This window comes from Pteronotus mesoamericanus, unplaced genomic scaffold (genome assembly GCF_021234165.1).
Source record: "Pteronotus mesoamericanus isolate MK-2021 breed Mesoamerican mustached bat unplaced genomic scaffold, CSHL_Meso_final contig_24, whole genome shotgun sequence".
Classification (NCBI taxonomy): domain Eukaryota; kingdom Metazoa; phylum Chordata; class Mammalia; order Chiroptera; family Mormoopidae; genus Pteronotus; species Pteronotus mesoamericanus.
This window is the reverse complement of record NW_026555100.1, coordinates 15,575,579-15,595,781: the sequence shown is the minus strand read 5'-3', so window position 1 is coordinate 15,595,781 and position 20,203 is coordinate 15,575,579. Positions and strand designations below refer to the sequence as shown.

At 34.9% G+C, this 20,203-nt stretch overlaps 1 protein-coding gene across 1 annotated transcript in view; it reads right to left on the bottom strand.

Moving 5' to 3' along the window:
• Positions 1 to 5,217: 5,217 nt before the first annotated feature.
• The window catches only part of TMEM26 (transmembrane protein 26), a 31,746-nt gene continuing 16,760 nt past the window's right edge, over positions 5,218 to 20,203 (bottom strand). The window contains exons 3-6 of the mRNA XM_054572447.1: positions 19,170 to 19,283; positions 17,315 to 17,535; positions 8,448 to 8,524; positions 5,218 to 5,737 (exon numbers count right to left, since the gene is read on the bottom strand). Of these exons, the coding sequence (XP_054428422.1) occupies positions 5,313 to 5,737; positions 8,448 to 8,524; positions 17,315 to 17,535; positions 19,170 to 19,283 (837 nt within the window). The 3' untranslated portion in view covers positions 5,218 to 5,312. The remainder of the gene's footprint in view (positions 5,738 to 8,447; positions 8,525 to 17,314; positions 17,536 to 19,169; positions 19,284 to 20,203) is intronic.

Here is a 20,203-nt window from a genome sequence, read left to right as displayed (position 1 = left end):
ACAGAAAGCTCTCTCAATTTTTTCTCCTTTTAGGATTTTCTGGTAATCTTTCATGCTTATTTTACCATAAAATATTTGAAATCAACTTGGGTAGTAATTAAAAATTAAAATCTTATTGATATAATTATAGGGATTGTTTTAAATTTATACATTAACTTAGGATAAATTGATACATTTTAAAATACTGTCTTCCTGCCACTCCCCAACAGAATATATCGTTCCATTTATTAAATTATTCACTGATCATCCTCAATCTCATTTAAAATTTTCCTTGACATGGATCTTGTACATTTACTATGTTTATTCCTATGTATTTTTCAGTTCTAGTTTACGTTGTGCAGCAATCTGTTCTTCAGATACGTACTCTGTGTGATGTTTGTTTATATATAGAAAAGCCATTGATTTTTTTTCAGGATTTTAGTTTATTTTTAATATTTTCTTTGGTTTTTATGTGCTTTTCTTGGTTGTTCAAGCCTCAATTTTCTACAATAACATAAAATTGGTTCCTCCTTTATAATTTCTACACCAGAAAAGAAAAAAAATAGTAATGTATTCATGATACCTTTCGCAATTCAGAAATTATACACCTTTAGATAGGAAAAACTGTTAATCTCTACTTCCAAAGCTTCTGAGTTTCATGTCTTGCCTTGAAAGATCTTTCCCATTCTGCAAATGCTAACGACACATTCTATATTTTCTTCTAATATTCTATAGTTTTCAGTTTTACATTTAGATCTTTAATCCATCTGGAATTTATTTCTATATATTGCGTGAGATAAAAATCTAACTTTATTTTTTCCAGATGGTTCACAAAATTTCCCAACATCATTTATAAAATTGGTCAGTCTTTCCTCACTAGTTTGAAATGCCACTTTAGTCATACTCTAAATAGATCAGTTTTTTTTTAAACCAGAGCTTAAAAACTAAATAAAATGAATTACAGTAGAGAACAAAGACAAGAAATGCGAGCAAAAATAGACATTGAGATAAAGCTGGAGACAAACTACTTAATGTATATAAAACAAAATGCAAGGGTCATTCAAAGCAATATATTATACATATGAATAATTCAGAGAACATATTCTTAAAAAATAGAGTCTGGACACTTATAATATATAAGGCTATAGCAGTTGATTATTCAAATGTTGTTTAGAGTTACTCCCATCATATGGAATGTTAATTCAAGCCTCAGAGTATAAGCATCCTCCAGCCATAGTTTAATCCCCAATCAGATCTTTTTGAGAGTGGATCAGAGTGTCCACTAAGTAAAAAACAAAGTCTGACATTAGAAAAAGAGTAACAATCTCTCCTTATAATTCAATTGTTTGGTTTTTCACTTACCTCTCCAAGACTCTTAATATTTCAGTATCTCACTTTCCTGGCACTGGAGGAGAGTAAATGTGGACAGAGACTTGGCCTCTTGCAATTCTCTCTTTTAACAGGAGAGTTGATTAAGAGTTATTGAGATTAAATGCTAAACATAGTAAGAATCAGTGTTGAGCTCTGAAACCTGGCTGGAAATCCTAAAGCATGCACACCTACAATGCACACCTTCCAGCACTTCGAAAAATTGCTAGTAAGTTAACAATTAATATTAAAATAGTGAATCCTGGTATTTCTTAGCCTGTCTTTCTGATCTTACAAGTCCTGAAGTGCTGCCGCGTGTTAATGAAACTGCAACGGAGCCAACTGATACATTTGTGTAGCACTCTTCATTTGGGAAGGTTAAAAGGAATGTTATTGCCAATGCAAATTTTTATTTTTATATGTTACCTGTTTCAGTTTAAATAAAAATTAACAACAGCGTCAAAGGCCGAGACAGTTTACTAATCTTACAACGTCAAGTTATGTTCTCTGAGACTAATCTAAGAAGGGTAAAGAAAACCCATACAATGTTTATGAGGTAAGCTTTTACACAGCATCACTAAAACATGTACACTGTGTTTTCTCAGAAGTGAACTATGTTTTGAGGGAGGACATTTGATTGAGCTTTAATCAAGCAATTAAAATACAACAGCAATAACAAATAAGCCACTTCCTTCGGTGGTAGGGAACTGGCATATGTCTGTAGGGGGTGGTACAGAGGTACAACCTGCATTATATTATACAGATCATCTGAGTCACTTATCTTATTACAAATAAATGGACACCAGTCCCAAGATGTCAGCATATGGGAGGTAACTGCTGTTCTAGCCACTTTATAGCAAACTCTTGGATGCTTTCAAATGTTACCATGTTTAGCATTCTACTAAAAAAATACGATAACTAAATAAATTTTTAACTTTTCATGAGGGATGCTAGAGATACAACCTGGGCTTAAGATTTATTTTTAAATAAGCTAAATGAGCCCTAGCTGGTGTGGCTCAGTGGACTGAGCACCAGACTGCAAACCAAAGGGTTGCCGGTTCAATTCTCAGTGTAGGGCACGTGCCTGGGTTGCAGGCCAGGTCCCCAGTAGGGGGCACAAGAGATGCAACCACACATTGGTGTTTCTCTCCCTCTCTTTCTCCCCTTCCTTCTCAAAAATAAATAAAATAAAAATGAAAAAAAAAAACCCCAAAATAAAATAAATAAGCTAAATGAATATATATTTTCTTTCTACAATAAAAAGAGTAATTTCAAAAGAGTTGGAGTACTGGCAGTTAGGTTAACAAATGATGCTTTTAGTGGATTTTCCTGGAAAATGTTGCCGGAGCATGTTTCTACTTTTCTCGCCATTAACTGCTGAGATGGTCCTGGGTGCTCTCTGCCTTCTTGGCGCTCGAAGCGAAACTAGGCTTTGGACTTTATAGTTCCCAGGCCTTCTGAGGAATGTTAATTACAAAATACTTCACTTAAAAACTAGAAACTCATTCACAAAGCCAAGCCAAGTCTTAGATTTGAAAGCATTTAAAAATATCCTTGCAACAGCCCGCATTACTTTATACTGATCTATTTTTAGAGGCCCACTGTTTGTTTTGCTGGAAAAAAAATTAAAACATGAAAAGTATGCCATGAGCAAATCTGCAATAATAAGTAGCACATACATGTTGTGGAGGAAAACAGTCACCATAAAATAGTCAACATAAAAACAGACTCTGCTGAGGCGTTTTTATAAATAGCAGTTATTATTTTGCTTTCAATTGCAAAGCATTTTAAATAACATGCCCTTAAAAGTTGTCAAGTTTCTTCCTTTATATAGATATGATTTCCTGATCTTTCATAAAATTATTATGGAAAATTATAAATGTATCCCATTAGTTTCATGTGTAATTTTACAATCATATTGTTAAAATTAGAAACACATGGAAGAAAAGAAATAGAAACATGATACCAGGCACTGAAGAACCCATTAGTTGGAAATTATTAATTTCTCTGTATAAAAACAGAAACTGCCTATGAAACTTTTTATCAAATGTTTTGAACAAATATCATGTCATATGGATTTATGATAAAATTAATTGTTCCAATTAATTGTCAACAGGTTACACCTAATCTAAGGTTATACCCAGTCTTATCTCTAACGTCTCTTTGAGTTCCTGAGGATAATAATAGGAGTAACTATGATTTGAGCCCCAAAAGAATAGTTTTGGAACTGTTTGCCTCATACAACTACTCTGATACAGCCAGGTAAATTTTCATACTGTATGTTTAAAAGCAAAAATAAGGGGAAAAAAAGATTCTGAATCACCTCCATCTGGAAAATACAGCAGTGCATAAAAGAAAAGTGCGACTATCTCAATATTGGAAAAATGAACTTTTAATGCAGAAAAGAAAGGCAGATGTCCTGATTTCCACAGTGCTGTGCCATATTTATTCCGACCCCGTCACTAACCTACAGCCTTCAGCCGTGGGTAGGGCTGATGCAAGCCTCCATCACTGGTATCTCCCCCGAGACCAAAGGCCATTTCCAGCAGTGGCAGCTCAGAGGGGCTGCAGTGACTGCTGGCAGACCCCAAAAACTACGGCAACACTTAAAGGGCCTGAAGCCCCGTTATTCACTGCTTCAGTGCTTCCTTGCATCAACCCACATAATTTGACTTGGCTATACAGAAAACGGTGAAGTGCAGTTAAGAAAAATACTGACAAATACTGCAAATCACGTTCAGAGTGGAAATTGTGACTTTACTAGCATTACCAGTATTTCCTGCCTCGCAACCAGTAGATCTGTAACTGAAATGGCTTGCTGTGAATTTTGCAGTGCCCAAGCCAAAAGCAATAAAATTCCTGTAAGAGCATATGCGCCATGACAGAATACCACATCAGCCCAGAAAAATGATTTTCTGGAAAGGTCTGTGCAGCGATGAAGAGGGCTCTCAATGCTATGGAAGCTGGGCAGAGGTTTTCACTGTTTCTAGCCCACACTGAGGTAATTTTAAAGGCACATTTCCTTTATTTGTTCTGCATTCACAGAATGTACCTTTTTTTTTTTTTAATGTCAAAGGGACATTGCAGAAAAGATCAGATGAGATAGTCTGACAATGGAGCCAAAGTTCAAAGCTTCTCTGTTTTCAGGTAACAGCTGGGACAGTTTGTCTGCACTAAATCTCTGGAGGGCATGTCATTGTAACCCTGTCCATAGCTTTTCAAACAGTTCAAGACAAACAAATCACTTAGTCGTTGAACAACTATAACATCTGATACCATCACACAGAAGTTGTAGCCATAGCCACTAATCAAAGTTCTTTCCATTCAGTTAAAAAAAAAGAAAAAGAAAAAAGAAAATTTCTCAGCTTTGGTTTGATAACCTAAAAGCCCTTTCAAAGTGAAAGGGAACAAATATTTATTTGATATCAATAAAAATAGCTATTCAAAATGCACTGATTCAGGTGGAAGCCCAAATAGTGCTCTGATTAGGAGACAAAGGCAGAGGGTATCCATGAGAAAGGGAAGTACATCAGCAGAAGGAAGGCATTTCTATAGGTACAGATAATATAACACATTGATACTAATTCTAAACAATGTTTTTAGTATTTGGTCAGGTAGCCATAAATTCGGTAGTCAGAATATCTGCTTTCTTTTTATCCTTGCCAACAGGTTTTTGGGACACCAGGTTGCTTTAGGCCCAGTCCAAGGTTATTTCATTTTGTGGTTCTAACATCCAAAGGGTGAGGCATAAGCCGTGCAAGGCAGTTCCTCCAGGAAGGCAGCTCTGGCTCCATTTTAAAGTGGCTCCATTGATATTATTTTTGACAGGTTTAAGATCACTTTTTATGTTGTTCTTTTGAAAATTATTATAGACAAGATTTTTTGAAATAGAAAGAGGGAGATTCTGTTTGTAAGAAGGACTGGAAAGTCAAATAATTCACTTGCATGCTGCTGTCAATAAATAACTATGGTGTGGGGTAAGAGTCATCAGAGGTGACTGGCGAGCCCCGCAAAGGCACAACCACGCCCTCCTTGGAACCTCTCTCCCAGTCCCCAGGTGAGACCCCACTCTCAGCTGCATCAATGGGGCCACTGTGTTCTCCTCGTAGGACTTGTGGCTGGCTTTGCAAAGAGGCACGGGCAACCAAGACCAAAACAACCAAGCGGTAGAGGTGTAACATCACCACAAGGAAATTCTTCACAGCAAAGAACACCAGCATCTGGTTGGTCACGTTGAAATAGATCATCAATATGAGGCGCACGATAAGGAAAGGACCATCTTGTATGAAGACAGTGATTCCAATGTTCCACAGATCGGCACTGTATTGGCAGAAGAACTGGGTGGGGAACCCCCTCGCTCTCAAAGATGAGGGACACACTTCATGCTGTACTGAAAACACAAGACAGACCAATTAATATCTCTCTGAAATGCCAAAAAGACAGAATGAAATGGAAACAAGTTTTCAATGATGGGCGCTGTGCTAGTTCATGATTGGGAGTGATTCTGTAATTTCATTATTTCAGAACATGTGAAACCACCTTGCCACCTAACATCCTGATCATTTCATAGTCACAGTTGATATGTTATGTTTCCAGTCAGATACGCCAAAGAAAGCCAGTCCTCTGGTTTATATCCACGTAAAAAATTCAGATCACCTTCTAGTCCTCACACCAGGAAGAGCACAATTAATACGGATAGAGAAAATAAAGAACAGAGGAAACCACCCTGTCTGTCCTTGGGGTCTACCGTGCAGGGAGGCAGCACAGCAGGGTGCTCCAGGTCTCAAGTCAGGGGGCCTTCTGATGCTCTTTGGCTTCCTCATTTTCTAGCAGGAAGATGATGGGCAAGTTACTTAACCTGCCTGGGCCTTAGTTTCCTTCTTTGAAAAATGGGAAATTGGAATCTCTGAGTTTAGGGGCCCCTATTCACTGATTCATTTATTTCCATTAGAATAACACCCTTGGCTTCTTTCTCCTTTCTCATGTTATCTTTCCCTTGGGATAATGAAAGGCTTTCCTCACTGCCAAGTCTGGAGAAGAAACAGAGTATATATGACCCAGACTTTTCTGGATCCTCTCTTTGAAATCTACCTATTTATGGTTGACTTACTTGATCCTATGTGTACAGCATGTTGTGAAAATTCAAGCACTTATATTCAAATTCAAACTTAATTCACATTGAACGTATTTTTCTGGTGGTGGTAAAAAAAAAAAAACCCAAATAAATGCCATTGTTATTTTATTTTGTCTAATTCCTCATGGTTTTGTTTCACAGTTTACAAGAAAAACTGGATATAATTACTGATTTTCCAGTTGAACAAAAGGAGGTCCAATCAACACATGAACATTTTTGTTTTAATTTATAAAATGTGAATTTAATTTGAGGTCAAGAGCAGAAAATAATTCTTTAATAATAATGATGCCTTTCATTTGGAGTTTTCAAACAAAGAATGCCTTGTCTACTAAAGCCAGCAAATATTATGAAGCTGCTTTGATATGAACGTAATGCACTGTTTGCTGGAAAATACAATAGTAATTTAGTCAGAAGTAACATTTGGTCTTTGTTTTTCAAACAGCTGCATAACATTATCACCCCAAAAGTTTACACAATTTCTTTCTTAAATAAAAATTTTCTTAGCAAGGCTATAAACCACAAGATATGGGAGGGTGATGACCAACAGAATGAATGACAAAAGAGAAACCAACGTAAGATCAATAGCCTTTCCAAAGAAGTTAGGGTCAAGAAAAGGCTTCTAAGGCACCTCCTAAGAATATTGTTCCACATCTAGATTGTTGGTGCCTAATATTCTGTCAGAAGACACCAGCTGATCAATGACTATAGGGTGTCTCTTAGGGCACATTATGAAAAATTTCTCTCTCTGTGCATGTGTGTTATTGGCATACATTTGTTCATAATTATTAACTAGTAAGTAGGTAAAGCTACAGCCACTCTTTTCATCTATTCTGGTGACAATTTTGTTGCAGGAAAGTAGATGCTAAAGTTTAAAATGGCTTCTGAAACCTCTGGGTCTATCAAAGTGAGCCAAAACAAGATACAAAAAAAAATTAAATATCCTTGCCCTAAGGTTAATTCTCATCCAGAGGCCATCAGGTAGGGTGCTATACAAAATAAGACAGACTTAAGGAAAATGTAACTAGTAGATCCTAGAATTTCTTCAAAGTAAAGCAGGATCCAGAAGAATCCCTAAATCAAGATTTCAGTGGTCCTAGAAGTTACAGGCAAACTCCAGATCAGTGCTATCCAATGGAACCTGCGATGGTAAAAATGTTCTATAGCTGCACTGTCTAATACAGCAGCCATATGTGGCAACTGAGTACTTGAAATGTGGCTAGTGTAACTGAGGAACTGTACTTCTAATTTATATAATTTTAATTAATTTTAATTTTTAAATAGCCACATTTGACTAGTGGATGCCATTGTACAATGTAGCTCTTGATCATCAGTGGTACAAAATACCTGGAAAACAATTTACTTCTTGCAAAGTCTTAGGGGTTTATATCTTTATTAAAAGAAGACCACTGGGATTTCTAGAGCCACTACTGAAGAAAATTTTAATTTTCCATATGGCCCTGAAACTGCTTTTGCTCCCTGTGATATTCCAGTACATACGTCTGACAGAGGCATGAAAACGACCCCTTAAAAATATCAGGAGATAAGATTTATGCGCCAGCAACTGTGCAAAGCACTTTACAAACTATATCTTACTTAGTCATCGCAAGAACCCTCACCCCAGCTCCTGTGACTGTCATTCCCATTTCATGGATGAAGAACTGACACACAGATGTGCTAATTTTCAGGAGGCTTTGCATATCTTCAGGGATGGAACCGCTCTGTGAAGTGAAGGTAAACCCGTGCGCTTGTGCACTCAGCCGCCTCGGGCTCACCACGTACCAGAGTGAGTCTCAGACGATTTTTTCTAAATGTTGATCTACTTTGTGTCTAACCTGAACTGGAACTAACACTGAGATAACAAAAGATAAAAAGGCTAATTCCCTCAAATGCCTCCTTAGCTTTATTATAATTTATAATCAAGAGCTGTAGTTTTCTGTTTCTTGGAGAAAAATATCAAGACACTTACCTGCCAGGTCAAGTGGAAACTGCAGCAGGCCCCAGGTCCATATGAAAAGGATAGCACAGACTAGGACAAAGTTATTCCTAGAATACAGACAAAACTTTAAATTAGCAACAAAAAATATGGTCCTATGCAAAAAAGAGGAATCTTTTCTCTTTCTTCTCATATTTATATAAACTCATATTTATATAAAAGAATATATTTTCTTACATCTTGGTGATATAATAAATTCATGAATAATTTTTGCATAATTATCATTATATAGTTTTTTAAAAGGGACAAAAACCCTGCAAAACAAAAAAATCAGAAAGCTCAGTTTCAACCACCACATGTGCCAACATCTGTGTGAATTATGGCAAAGCTTCTTAGTCCCATATTTCTGTCTTTAGCTTTGCAAAATTATACCAACATTAAGGGAGAGAATGCTAGAAAAATGCCAGGCATTGATCTGGAAATTCAGAGGCCTGATTTCAAGAAATTTCAAGGATAAAAGTGAAAATTATCCTAAGATCCCAAGATTCTTACTTAAAATGTACCTCAAAAGTGCTAGATGATGCCCAACAATTAAAAGCTCAGCACATACAGAAAAGCCATCTTCAGATGGAAATCAAGTGGGAAGAAAAATCCAAGAATCAGAGATTTATGGCAAACTTTAGGAGGTAAGTCAAGGAACATGACTTTTTTATTCACCTCTGCATCCTCAGTGCCTAGAACAGTGCCTGGCCAATAATGAACTCTCACCAAATATCTGTGGAGGGAGTTGCTGAATGTACAAAAGAAAGGTCCATAGTTAGCAAATATGCAAATGTCCTAGACCTAGAAGAATGGTCTTAAAGACTAAAGTCATAAAGAATAGAGGTTACAAAAATACAAAACATATTTCAAAAGTACCAAAGTCACTTTTTTTTAGCAAAAATACAAATGAAAATATCAATTTCAGGTTAGTGGTATAATAATAGATTTTGTTGCCAACTTTCCTGTCAAGAGGGATTTTCAGATTGGAGAGGGATAGAAAAGCATCAGGGAAGAGTAATTGAAACCACACTAAATGAGGTAATTGTAAAGAATACCTTGAAATGCTTCAAGTATTGAGGCCCCCAAAAATTAGATCTCAGAACTCTGAGAGAGTTTGTAAATGAGTTTTCTAAGCCATCATTATCTGTCTTGGCAGTTAATAGTGGAGACACGGTTGGTGACAAAAAATAAATAAATGAAGTCCTAACTTTCAAAATGAAACAGAAGTATATTTTAAACTAAAAAAGGCACATTCAGTATAAATCCCTAGTTAGCTTATATGCGATTATTTAAAAGATTTCTGATAGGCCTTAGGGAAGACAGTAATAACTAGAAATCAGCACAGTTTCCCCGAGAATAATTGCACTCAACTATGATTATTTTCTCCCTCCATCTCCCTCCCTTCCTCCCTCCCTCCCCCCGCCCTCTCTCTCATAGAATTAGGATTACAAGGCAGGTGTTGATATATATTAATAATATGGGTTGTGATTTTTAACCAGACATATGAGAAAACCTTTCATGGTGTTATTTTCAACAAGATTAAGAGACATTCTGGGTGTGAGTAAAGCTAGGTGGATTCTTAACTGAATCAATGACTCCCAAGAGATAGCTCTCTAATGGGTTGCTTTCAGGCTCTGCCTTTGATTCTGTTCTATGTCCTGTTTTGTCAATGACTTGGTTGCCAACACTGGTGGAAGGCTTCACAAAGACACATATGACAAAGGTTGGATGGGAAAACAAAATCCTGGAAAATACAATCAGGATCCCAAAAGATCTGGACAGGGAGTAACTAGATAATCTAGAATAAGCTGGAAGTGGTATTTCATAGCAACAGCCATAAAAAGGTGACAAGATTTTTCCTTACTATTATCTAATTATGAGCCTACAGTATGATATGCTTTCTGGTTTTCCAAAATCAAGTGCAACCATAAGTCACTTCACAAGATGTATAAATCTAGAATTTTAAGTGGAAATACCTAGGGAACACAGTCTACAACTTTTCCCTCTTTGCGATGTTAATGTCTATCTATAGTAGACCTTCAAGATGTGCCTGAATTTTTAAATAATTTTACTTAGAGTGTCTGAACTATGTTCAGCCTGTTTTCTAAGTGTTTAATTCTATGATCACACTTCATCCTCACACCAGCTCTACAAAGTACATACACTTATTATCCTTACTTGACCAGTGGGGAAACTGAGGCATAGAGAATTGAAAAAACTTGTTCAAAGTCATGTGGTTATAGTGTTGAGAGCAGAAATCAAAACTAAATAGTTGATTTCAGCATCCACCCCTTTAATCATTGCACTATACTGTTTCCGTGAACAAAATGGAAAGTTTTAGCTCTGCTCTATTCGACAATGTTCAAAATGTATCTGAAATATTGTGTGTTGTGTTTTGTTTTAGGAGGAACATTTAAAAAGTTCTTGGTCCAAAGGAGAGAGACTAGGATGGTGAAGAAGTCAGAGCCATGTTATATGTGGAGTAGTTTGGAGACTGAAAACTAGAGAAGATTCCTTTAAAATTATATTTTATATTTTATATTTATTTAAAGGGCTATCATGTGGAAAGGGAATTAAACTTATTTCTTGTGACTTCAGGGGGCAATTCAGTTTCAAAGGATTTTAGTTGCACCTATAAGAATCAAAATTTCATCACAATAGAGGAAACTACTTTCTAATAATATTAACTTAAAATAGAATGACTTGCTCCTGGGGTTAGTATATTCTCTATTAGTGAAAAATTTCAAAGAAAATCTGGACGAAACTTGTTGAGAAAATGTTGGAGAAGATGTTGCAATAGATGTAAAATAGATTTTTCAATAGGTGGTCATTTTTGAAGTTCTCCTAATCCAAAACTTCAGTCCTTCTACCAGAAACTCATGTACAATCTGTCTCAAGGCAGCAGAAAGTGATGGGAAAGCATAAGCTTTGGTACTAAGTTGCTCGAGTTTAAATACCAGCTCCATGCCTCACCAGAGAGATGTGGGCCTCCAATCCCAGGTTGATCATTAACTAGCTACACAAATATGAACAACTAATTTAACTTCTATATGCTTTAGTGTACCTATTTACAATATGAGGATAGCAATAATAATAGCTATTGTATTTTATATGGTAATTTTCTTAAGTGTATTGTTTAAATATGTTAAACGTATCAAGCTCTTAGAACAGCATTCCATACAGACTAAGTAGATTGCTACAAGTTAGTTATTACTTTTATTTCTATTTGAGCTTGAGACTGTCTCAACTGCTCTTGTCTGTCACTGTTCAATTTATAAAATGACGGTAATGGTAGCATTTACCTCATAGTGTTACCATAAAGACTAAATTTATCATGACTAAAACCCTTAGAAGAGTGCTTGGGACACAGCAAGTGATAAATATTATCTACTCGTAGTAATTGTTCTATTTTTATTATTATGTGAATATATTTCTTAAACTCTCTGTGTTTTAATTTCATCATTATACAAAATATAGATAAATAATATACCAACTTTAACCCTAAGGAAGCCAAATTCTAACCCTGCAATAATGAATGTCTTTTGCATATGCAAGTATTATCTGAGCACACACAAAATACAGGAAAATGTGTGTGTTGTGAAACTTATTAGTAAAGTTATCAAAAATAACTTTGGAAATGATGGCCAGAAAATTTTTAAAGCAGACAAATTTGTATTATTAAGTCAGACAGTTAACATTACTCAGGAATGTTAAAGGTTGGAATGTAAATAAATCACAGAATTTAAATGGCAAACATTCAGAAAAATTATGAAGGGATTTTGGAGTGAATTTGTCCAACATTGTCTGCATTGTGTAACTGTCTCCTTCAATTGTCTTGCCCCATTTTCTCATGTGTAATCTGTCTCCATAAATGTCAACTGAGAACCATGTAAGCAGACAATGAACTCTATTCATAAAGAGACAAAAGATCTGGAAAAGTATAATTATAGGTGTGAGTATTACTTCTATACTTGGAAAACTCAGAGGATGAAAGACTGAAATTTGGTACATCGCTACACCAAATCTACTGAGTGAAAAATAAAAATAAAGTCATACATTGATAGTTTGCTTAACTATTTTTTGGAAGTGTAAATATTCCTGTAGATAAGAGATAATCAGTGACTAGAGTTCATCTAGTTTGTTAAAAGGCATCAAACAAACCTCTTTAGAGGGGAGGGGAAGGAATTAAAGGAAAGAGAAGAAAAGAAAGAAAATGAAATATTAATTTAGCTTGGAAAAATATTTCACCAAGAAAAAACTGCTAAATAAAAAGAAAACAGTATAAACATGAGAAAATTCTCTTTTGTTTGGTCAAATACAGTAAAGTAACAATAATGCTATAGGAACAGATATTTTCTTTTTAATAAATGACCTGTGCTCAAAAAAGACTACACAGAGTGAACTCAAAGGTATAAAGAACCACTTAACTCTCCCTGGTAATGATACAGAAATTTAGACTTGATAAAATGTTGAAGGATGGCTGTAGCAGAATGAAAAAGTCAGCAAATCCTCTCCCCAAAAAACAGACATAAAAACGGACAAATTGTAAAAAAAAAAAACCAAAAAACAAAAAAAACCAAACCCAAAACAATCAAACAGACAAAAACACTTCAGGTCTCTGGAAATCAACCAAAGACAAATAACAAACTGAGTAACGTTTATTCAGGAAAATTTGTTAGAACTTTGGTGGAAAGCAGTGGGGGTCTGAGGCCCTCTTGCCCATGGGGATGTTCCCATGTCCCTCCAGCTTGGCTATGTCAAGGATAAACTGCACCACACAAAGGTAATTTGGGGGGGGTGTGGAAGAGTCTATTCAAGACTATTGCAATAGTGGAGAGAGATTGAATTCACGCCTACTGAAACAAAGGGCAGGAAGGAGATTACGCACTGGGTGAGCCAGTGGAAAGGTACTAGAGGACATTAGAGAGGGAAAAGTGGTGTAAGACCTATACTTTAAAAATTACAAAGTATTGCTGAGACAAATTAAGGAACATTTGAATAAAATAAGAGGTAGTTCATGTTCACAGGTTGGAAGACAATATTAAGATGTCATTTCTCCACAAATTGATGCTTAGATTTAATACACGTCTTATCAAAACTCACACAAGATTTTTTTGTAGAATTTTATAAGCTGATTATAAAACTTTTATGGAAATACAAAGGACCTAAAATAGCCAAAGTAATTTTTGAAAAGAAGAATGTTAGAAGACTTACAGTATCCAGTTTCAAAAATTAACTTAAAACTCTAGTAATCACAATAATGTGGTACTATCATAAAAATAGACATACAAATTAATGAAACCCAATAGAATGTCCAAGAAAAAAACCTCTTACATATGTGGTAAATTGATTTTTGACAAAGATGACAAGGCAATTTAATCGGGAATGGATAATCTCTTTCAACAAATGGTGCCAAGACAATTGGTCCCAGCTGAGACAAAAAATAGTACTGGAACAATGCCCAAAACAAAACAAGACAAAACATGAAATTAGACCCTTACTTCACACTACACGCAAAGAAATTAAGTCAAAATATTATAACAGAAAGTATTTCTAATCTTAGGTGAGGAAAATATTTCTTAGATATGACACCCAAAATATTATATAAAAAAAATTTGATACATGGGAATATATCAAAAATTTTTATAAATTGTTCTTCAAATGACATTAAAGAATAAAAAATGAGCTGTATACTGGGAGAAAACATTTATATTTATATATTGAATAAAGGATTTTTATCTGGAATATATAAAGAACCCTAACAACTCAATAATAAAAATCAATCCAAAAGTGGGCAAACACTTTTTTTACAGACACTTCTGTACAGTGTCTGTAAACACATTTGAACAGACACTTCACCAAGAAGAGGATGTAAATAGCTAATCAGTACATGGAACAATGCTCAACAGCATTAGTCATCAGGGAAATGCAAATTAAAACCACAATATGATACTACTATGAACTCATTAGAATGGTGATCATCAAAGACTGAAAGGAAAGTGTTGGTGAGGATGTTGGAAAAAAGAAACTCTCGTTGTTGGTGGGAATATAAAAAGTTACAGCCACTTTGGAAAAGTTTAGCAGTTTCCTAAAAGTTAATCATGCGCTTATGGTAAAACCCAGTCATTCTACTCCATCTATCTACCAATAGAAATGAAAGAAGTTCCATCCAAAGGCTTATAAGTGGATGTTCACAGCAATATCATTCTTAATAGCAAAAACATAACAATACACATGCATATCAACTTTGAAGTTGGTAAATAAAATGTGGTATATGTATGGAATACTATTCAGGAATTTCAAAGGCGCTAACTACTGACAGATGCAACAGTGTGAATGAACCCCAAAACATTATGCTGTTAGAAAGCCAGACACAAAAGACTATGTATTTCATGATTCCATTTGCATGAAATTTCTAGAAAACGACAGAAGGCATATTGATGGTTGCCTAGGGTTTGTAGTGGGAATGAGAATTGACTACAAACAGCCACAAGGAATTTGGGTTCTGGTGATGGTTATACAAATCTATACATTTACTAAATATCATTGAACCATAGAGTTACAATAGATAAATTTTATCGTGTGTGAGGTCAAGTTGTTAAGAAAAATTTGCAATATGTAAATTTATAAGAATAAGGCAGATTAACTTCATGTGGTCCTAATGAAGAATTTGATTTCTCAAAATAGGCTTGAGGTTTTAGCCAGAATGCAGGAAAGAGGTAGATACTATTGAAATGTACACATCATTGCAGGCTTTTTTTTAATCAGCCCAAATTATGAAATAAAATAAAATAGAAAATAAAGTTTTCTAATAATACAAGTTACGTTAAGTAGGCTATAATGAAGTAACCCCCTATGAATTACATGTAAACATCCTTTCCATGTATATTAAATTTAATCTGCATGCTTGTCTTTTTGAGACCTGAGGGGAAAGCTACACCACAGTGGGAGGAGGCTAACTCTCTCCTTTCAAGAAAGGGATATTTGTAGCGTCAATTTTTACAATACAGATGGGCCCTGAGGTGAAAACAGAATTTGAGAGTAAGTTTTAGAAGAGAGAAAAAACTCTAGGTTCTTTCTGGGCCTTCTTTAGGGGTCTTTGAGTAGTGATGGAAACTTGTGAGAGTGGAGCAGAGACTACGGAAGGTCACAGACACAATGCAGTTATAGTAAAAGTAAAATGCCTTCAATCTGAGGACATGGAACCTGAAAAGAAATTTAAAAACAAAATCCGTGGCATAATTTATTTGATTCCATTCTCAGGATATGATACAAGTTGAAAATGAGAAAAAGATTTATGAAATATTCTGATTAATTTGTAGGTGGCAGAAGAAATTGCTGAACTGAAATTGCCTAGGCTGGGATAGGACTATGTGTCCTTCCGTTCATCTCTTGCTCACTGCTTACTCCCCAGTCTTGACCGGTACATTGTGTGGCACATACTAGATAGTCAATAGTAGGAGGATAAATGAATGTCTCATGACATTCATATCTCTCCTGGACACCCCATTTCTTACCTAATATTCCTCCCATCCCCTAGATTTGGCATGTATGTGTCTATTTCTATAGAGATGTAGTTAATTGTCTTTAAATTCTCATGTCTCTGTCACTGTGCCTGTAGTTATTTATTGTTTTTATGTGCTTGGTAAAGATTTATGTTTTTCTTGTAACTGCTTTGCATTGTAAGTGTCCTAAAGTATCTGAAAATTTGTCATATTATGTAAATCACTGACAAAATGGAAGGTTGTAAAGCTATATAACTAATACCAACATTTTGAGGATAATGGATTGACTTAGATAGGATTCTTTTTAAAATTCTATGTCCACTTAATGAGATATAAGAAAAATAAGTACAAGTGAGACAGAGGATGATCATGTAAAGGTAACCTATGGTTATAGATATACTATGTGCTGTAATTGGGATATTAAGTTTACGCAGTAAGTTAGTGTATTTTGCTCAGCTTTATGTTTTGTTTTGTTTTTTTTTGTTTGAGAAACAGAGCACAAAGTAAACTGTAGCATTAAAAGCCAGCCCCACTGCAATTTATTTTTATAGCATAGTGCAAAACAACCCAAGCTGAAAGTACATTCAGGCACCGAGATTTAAATCCCTAATGGTAAGAAATAAGTTCTATGAACAGATGTGATCATGGATTCTGAGTGTATTTGCTTGTGGCAAAAATAAAAGTACCAACTCAATAAGTTTTAATTTATAGGCATCTACTCCAGAAAGCCTTGGGCACTTTGAACAAAACTGACTAAAAATAAAATTTAGTAAAATAAAACCCAATATTCCCTATTCTCCGTTCACACTAGGGAATATACATTTTCCAAGTGGCTAGGAGAGAGATTTTGCCAGTTTTCTTCTAGGTGCTTTCTTGGAATTGTAGCTGTGTTGTACTCTAGAAGAGAATCTTACGACTGGCTACATTCCTGGATACCTGAGAATGTGAAAGCAGAGTGATTGATGGCCATCAATTCCCAGATTTTTTTTAATAACAATGGCCATACCTAACCGGACATCCTGCAAACATGCAGAGCTTTTCTGTTCTCACTCTTAGGAAATGTTATTTGTCCCATTTCTCTAGCAGAAGCCTTCTTTTTGTATTGAAATCTGTATATCTCTATCTCTATCTCTATCTCTATCTATCTCTATCTAATGTATATCTATCTATCTCCATTCGGCTGGTACTCAATATGTATCTGAACACCAATAAATTCTATGAGTCCACCATTGGGCATATAATATACTAAAAATCTTCGTTCATGCAGTATATAAATGATGGAACAAAGAGACAGATGTGTGGCTCTGACCTTGAAAAGAAGGTCTTTTCATTGCAGGTCCTTTCATTGCTTACCTCACATTTTTTTCTTTCAAGGTCTCACTTGTGAATTCCAGTATGTCAGCAGCTGTCCCCACAAACATAAGGAGAAGTTCAGAGAGTTGGTGCCGAGTGATTGTGCCTCCAATAGGTAGAAGCCATCTTCCAATTATTAGCATTAATAAGAGTGTCTGATGGAGGGCCAAAGTCCAATCTTTCTCACATACTTCAGATAAGTTATGTATAAAAACTCTGGCCTGTTTAACAGAAATGTCATACAGACAAAATGGGTTATGAGTTACCAACTTGGAGAGAGATACCTTCTTCACCGTGGCTTTCAATCAAGAGTTAGCTTCTGTGGAAGGTTATTTTCAGAGGATGATTCTTCACTTACTAAAGAAAGTAAAACTCCTTTCAACTGAATGATCTGAAAAAATAAAAAAGCTAATGTGGTTCTTAAAATGAGCAGCCTTTTAACTAGAAGTAAGTTAAATCTTCACTTGCTAGTGGGGTTCTTCTGTATGATATTTAAAAAGCCAGTGTTATGACATTTTAAAGATCATTTTTTATTTTATTATTTTCTGGAACAAAGTATAGCACATAGAAATTTTTAAATCCCATGTTAAAATAAAAAAAATTCCTATATATTTTTTCCAGTGATTTTAAGTCTGAATTTACAAATCGGGGAGTATCTTAGCACGGTAGAAATCTTCTTATTTTTTATTGCTTTAAAACACTACTATATCAAATGATAAAATATATGATGTGTATTCATTACCTAAATGTAAATAAAGAGAATAACTATAAAGGTATTATTTTTATTCTGAATATTTAACATATTATTCAAACATCCATAAGCTACAACCACATTTTATTCTGCCCTTATTCTTGGGCCCTAAGAAAAATGTACATACCATTCATCTATCCTGGATAAAACCTCTTGCCCATTTAACTTCTAAAAAAGTTTTGAAAGTATATCATTGACCCTACTGGTTATGATCTAGAGGGCAAAATTCTCAAGTGGATTGCATCGTGACTCCAAGTGCAAATCTATTTATCCCTTTAGATCACTTGCTGATGTCAAGTGCAACAATAGAGGAAGGATAAAAGACAAGTCAGGATTCTACCCTATTGAAACAATGATGAAAATCAATAGTCTTTCATTTATATACTTCTTTCTATTTCTTCTATGAGATTTCACATACGTCTTATTTAATTCTTATTGGGAGCATACTGGCTGGGGATGTATTAATATTTTCAATTATCAAATAAAAAACTGCGATACAGAGACATAAAGTGACATTCAAAGGAATGTCGGTAAGCTGTGATTGGAGCTTAATTAGAACTCAAGTCTAGTTCTATTGTACCTCATGAAATCAGTAGCCTATCTTATTGTTGAAAATATGGTTCGATGGTTGGGGCCTTGGCCTTGAGTGTTTTAGTTTATTATTTTCTAATAGGCTGTGGTTAGTTTGCCAAAATCAGGCATGTGAAGAACAAAAACATGATTCGATTTTGGCTGGGAACCTTCCTTATTTTATTAATATGGACACCAAAAAATATATATGCAGATCGCAATCTTATAACTATATAATTCCCTCACAAATATCTGTATTTCTCTTTTTACATATATTGTCTGGCCTGAGTATAAAGGTTCCTTAATGCTGCAAATTAAATATATCTATTCATATATATCTGTATATATGCCTATTACACATGTTAACTATGTTTAATAAATATAAAGATACAATTATTTTTAAAATTCCTGAGTCAAACAAACAACTGGTAAATTTCATTAGGAAAGAATGAACTGAAAGGGGTAGAGCACATTATCTCTATCAAGTGACAAGATTTGCTAGGTCCTTTAACCTACTGCAGGAAAAGTGCTCACCGCCTCGAAGAGATCATCTCCTCCATGGGTTTGTTCATTTAACATCAGAGTTTGATTGACGTCTTCTTTGCTGCTGGTATTCTGTGACATTCCTTCTGACTGGCTACTACAAGACTATGAATTTTGTAAAAAGATAATTTGTCAGAAAAAAACCCCCACAAAAGGTAGAATTTAAAGTGGCTTCAATGTATCTATGAAATTATGAGCAGATATGCAGAGTTTAAACAGTATGCATAAATATCTCCAAAACTCAGATTATGTGCTTGCAACAGAAAACCAATTTTTAATTAATTAGAAAAGAGAGTCTATTATATTTGTCTTATTTTTCCACAAGTCTATGAAAATGTAGACACTCTGAGTTCATTGTAGAGAACATAGAACTTAAATAATTGGGATTCTGTTTTCAAACATTGGAATAATTGTAAAACAAGCCAACAACCGATGACAGTATGAAAACATGTATGATCCTGGTCAAAGCATTCACTCTATGAGTTTGTTTCTTGTCCAGAAGCCTCTTTATCTAAAATACAATTTTGCTTAAGTAGATGATCTAATTATTTTCAATCTCGGCTATTAAATACGATAACAACCAAAAAATTAACACATTTGCCCACCAAAATATATATATTTAGTGCCAGTTTAGAAGTCAATTTAGGTTTATATAAAATTTGATAATAGGCCTAAAATAAATTACATTTCCCCCCTTCTTGTTTGTTTATTTTACACGTAAGTCTCTGCAAGTGGACAGTGCATGATTTTTATCCAGAGAGGTGCTGGCTATCTGAGGCACAGAAAGAGAAAGTAAGTAAGAAAGGAAAAGGGTGGAACTTGAAGATGTAGCTGTACCAATGATTATTTCATAAACAAGTAAAAAAATAATAGTAATGAGGTTGAAGTTTTCTTTATACATCTGCAGAACTAGCATACTTTTGAATCACACACACATACCACCACCAACACCCATCCATGATCACACATGTGGATTTTGAGAGGAACTATTTTCTTAAAAATGCTAAAGTTGTAAGAAGTGTACT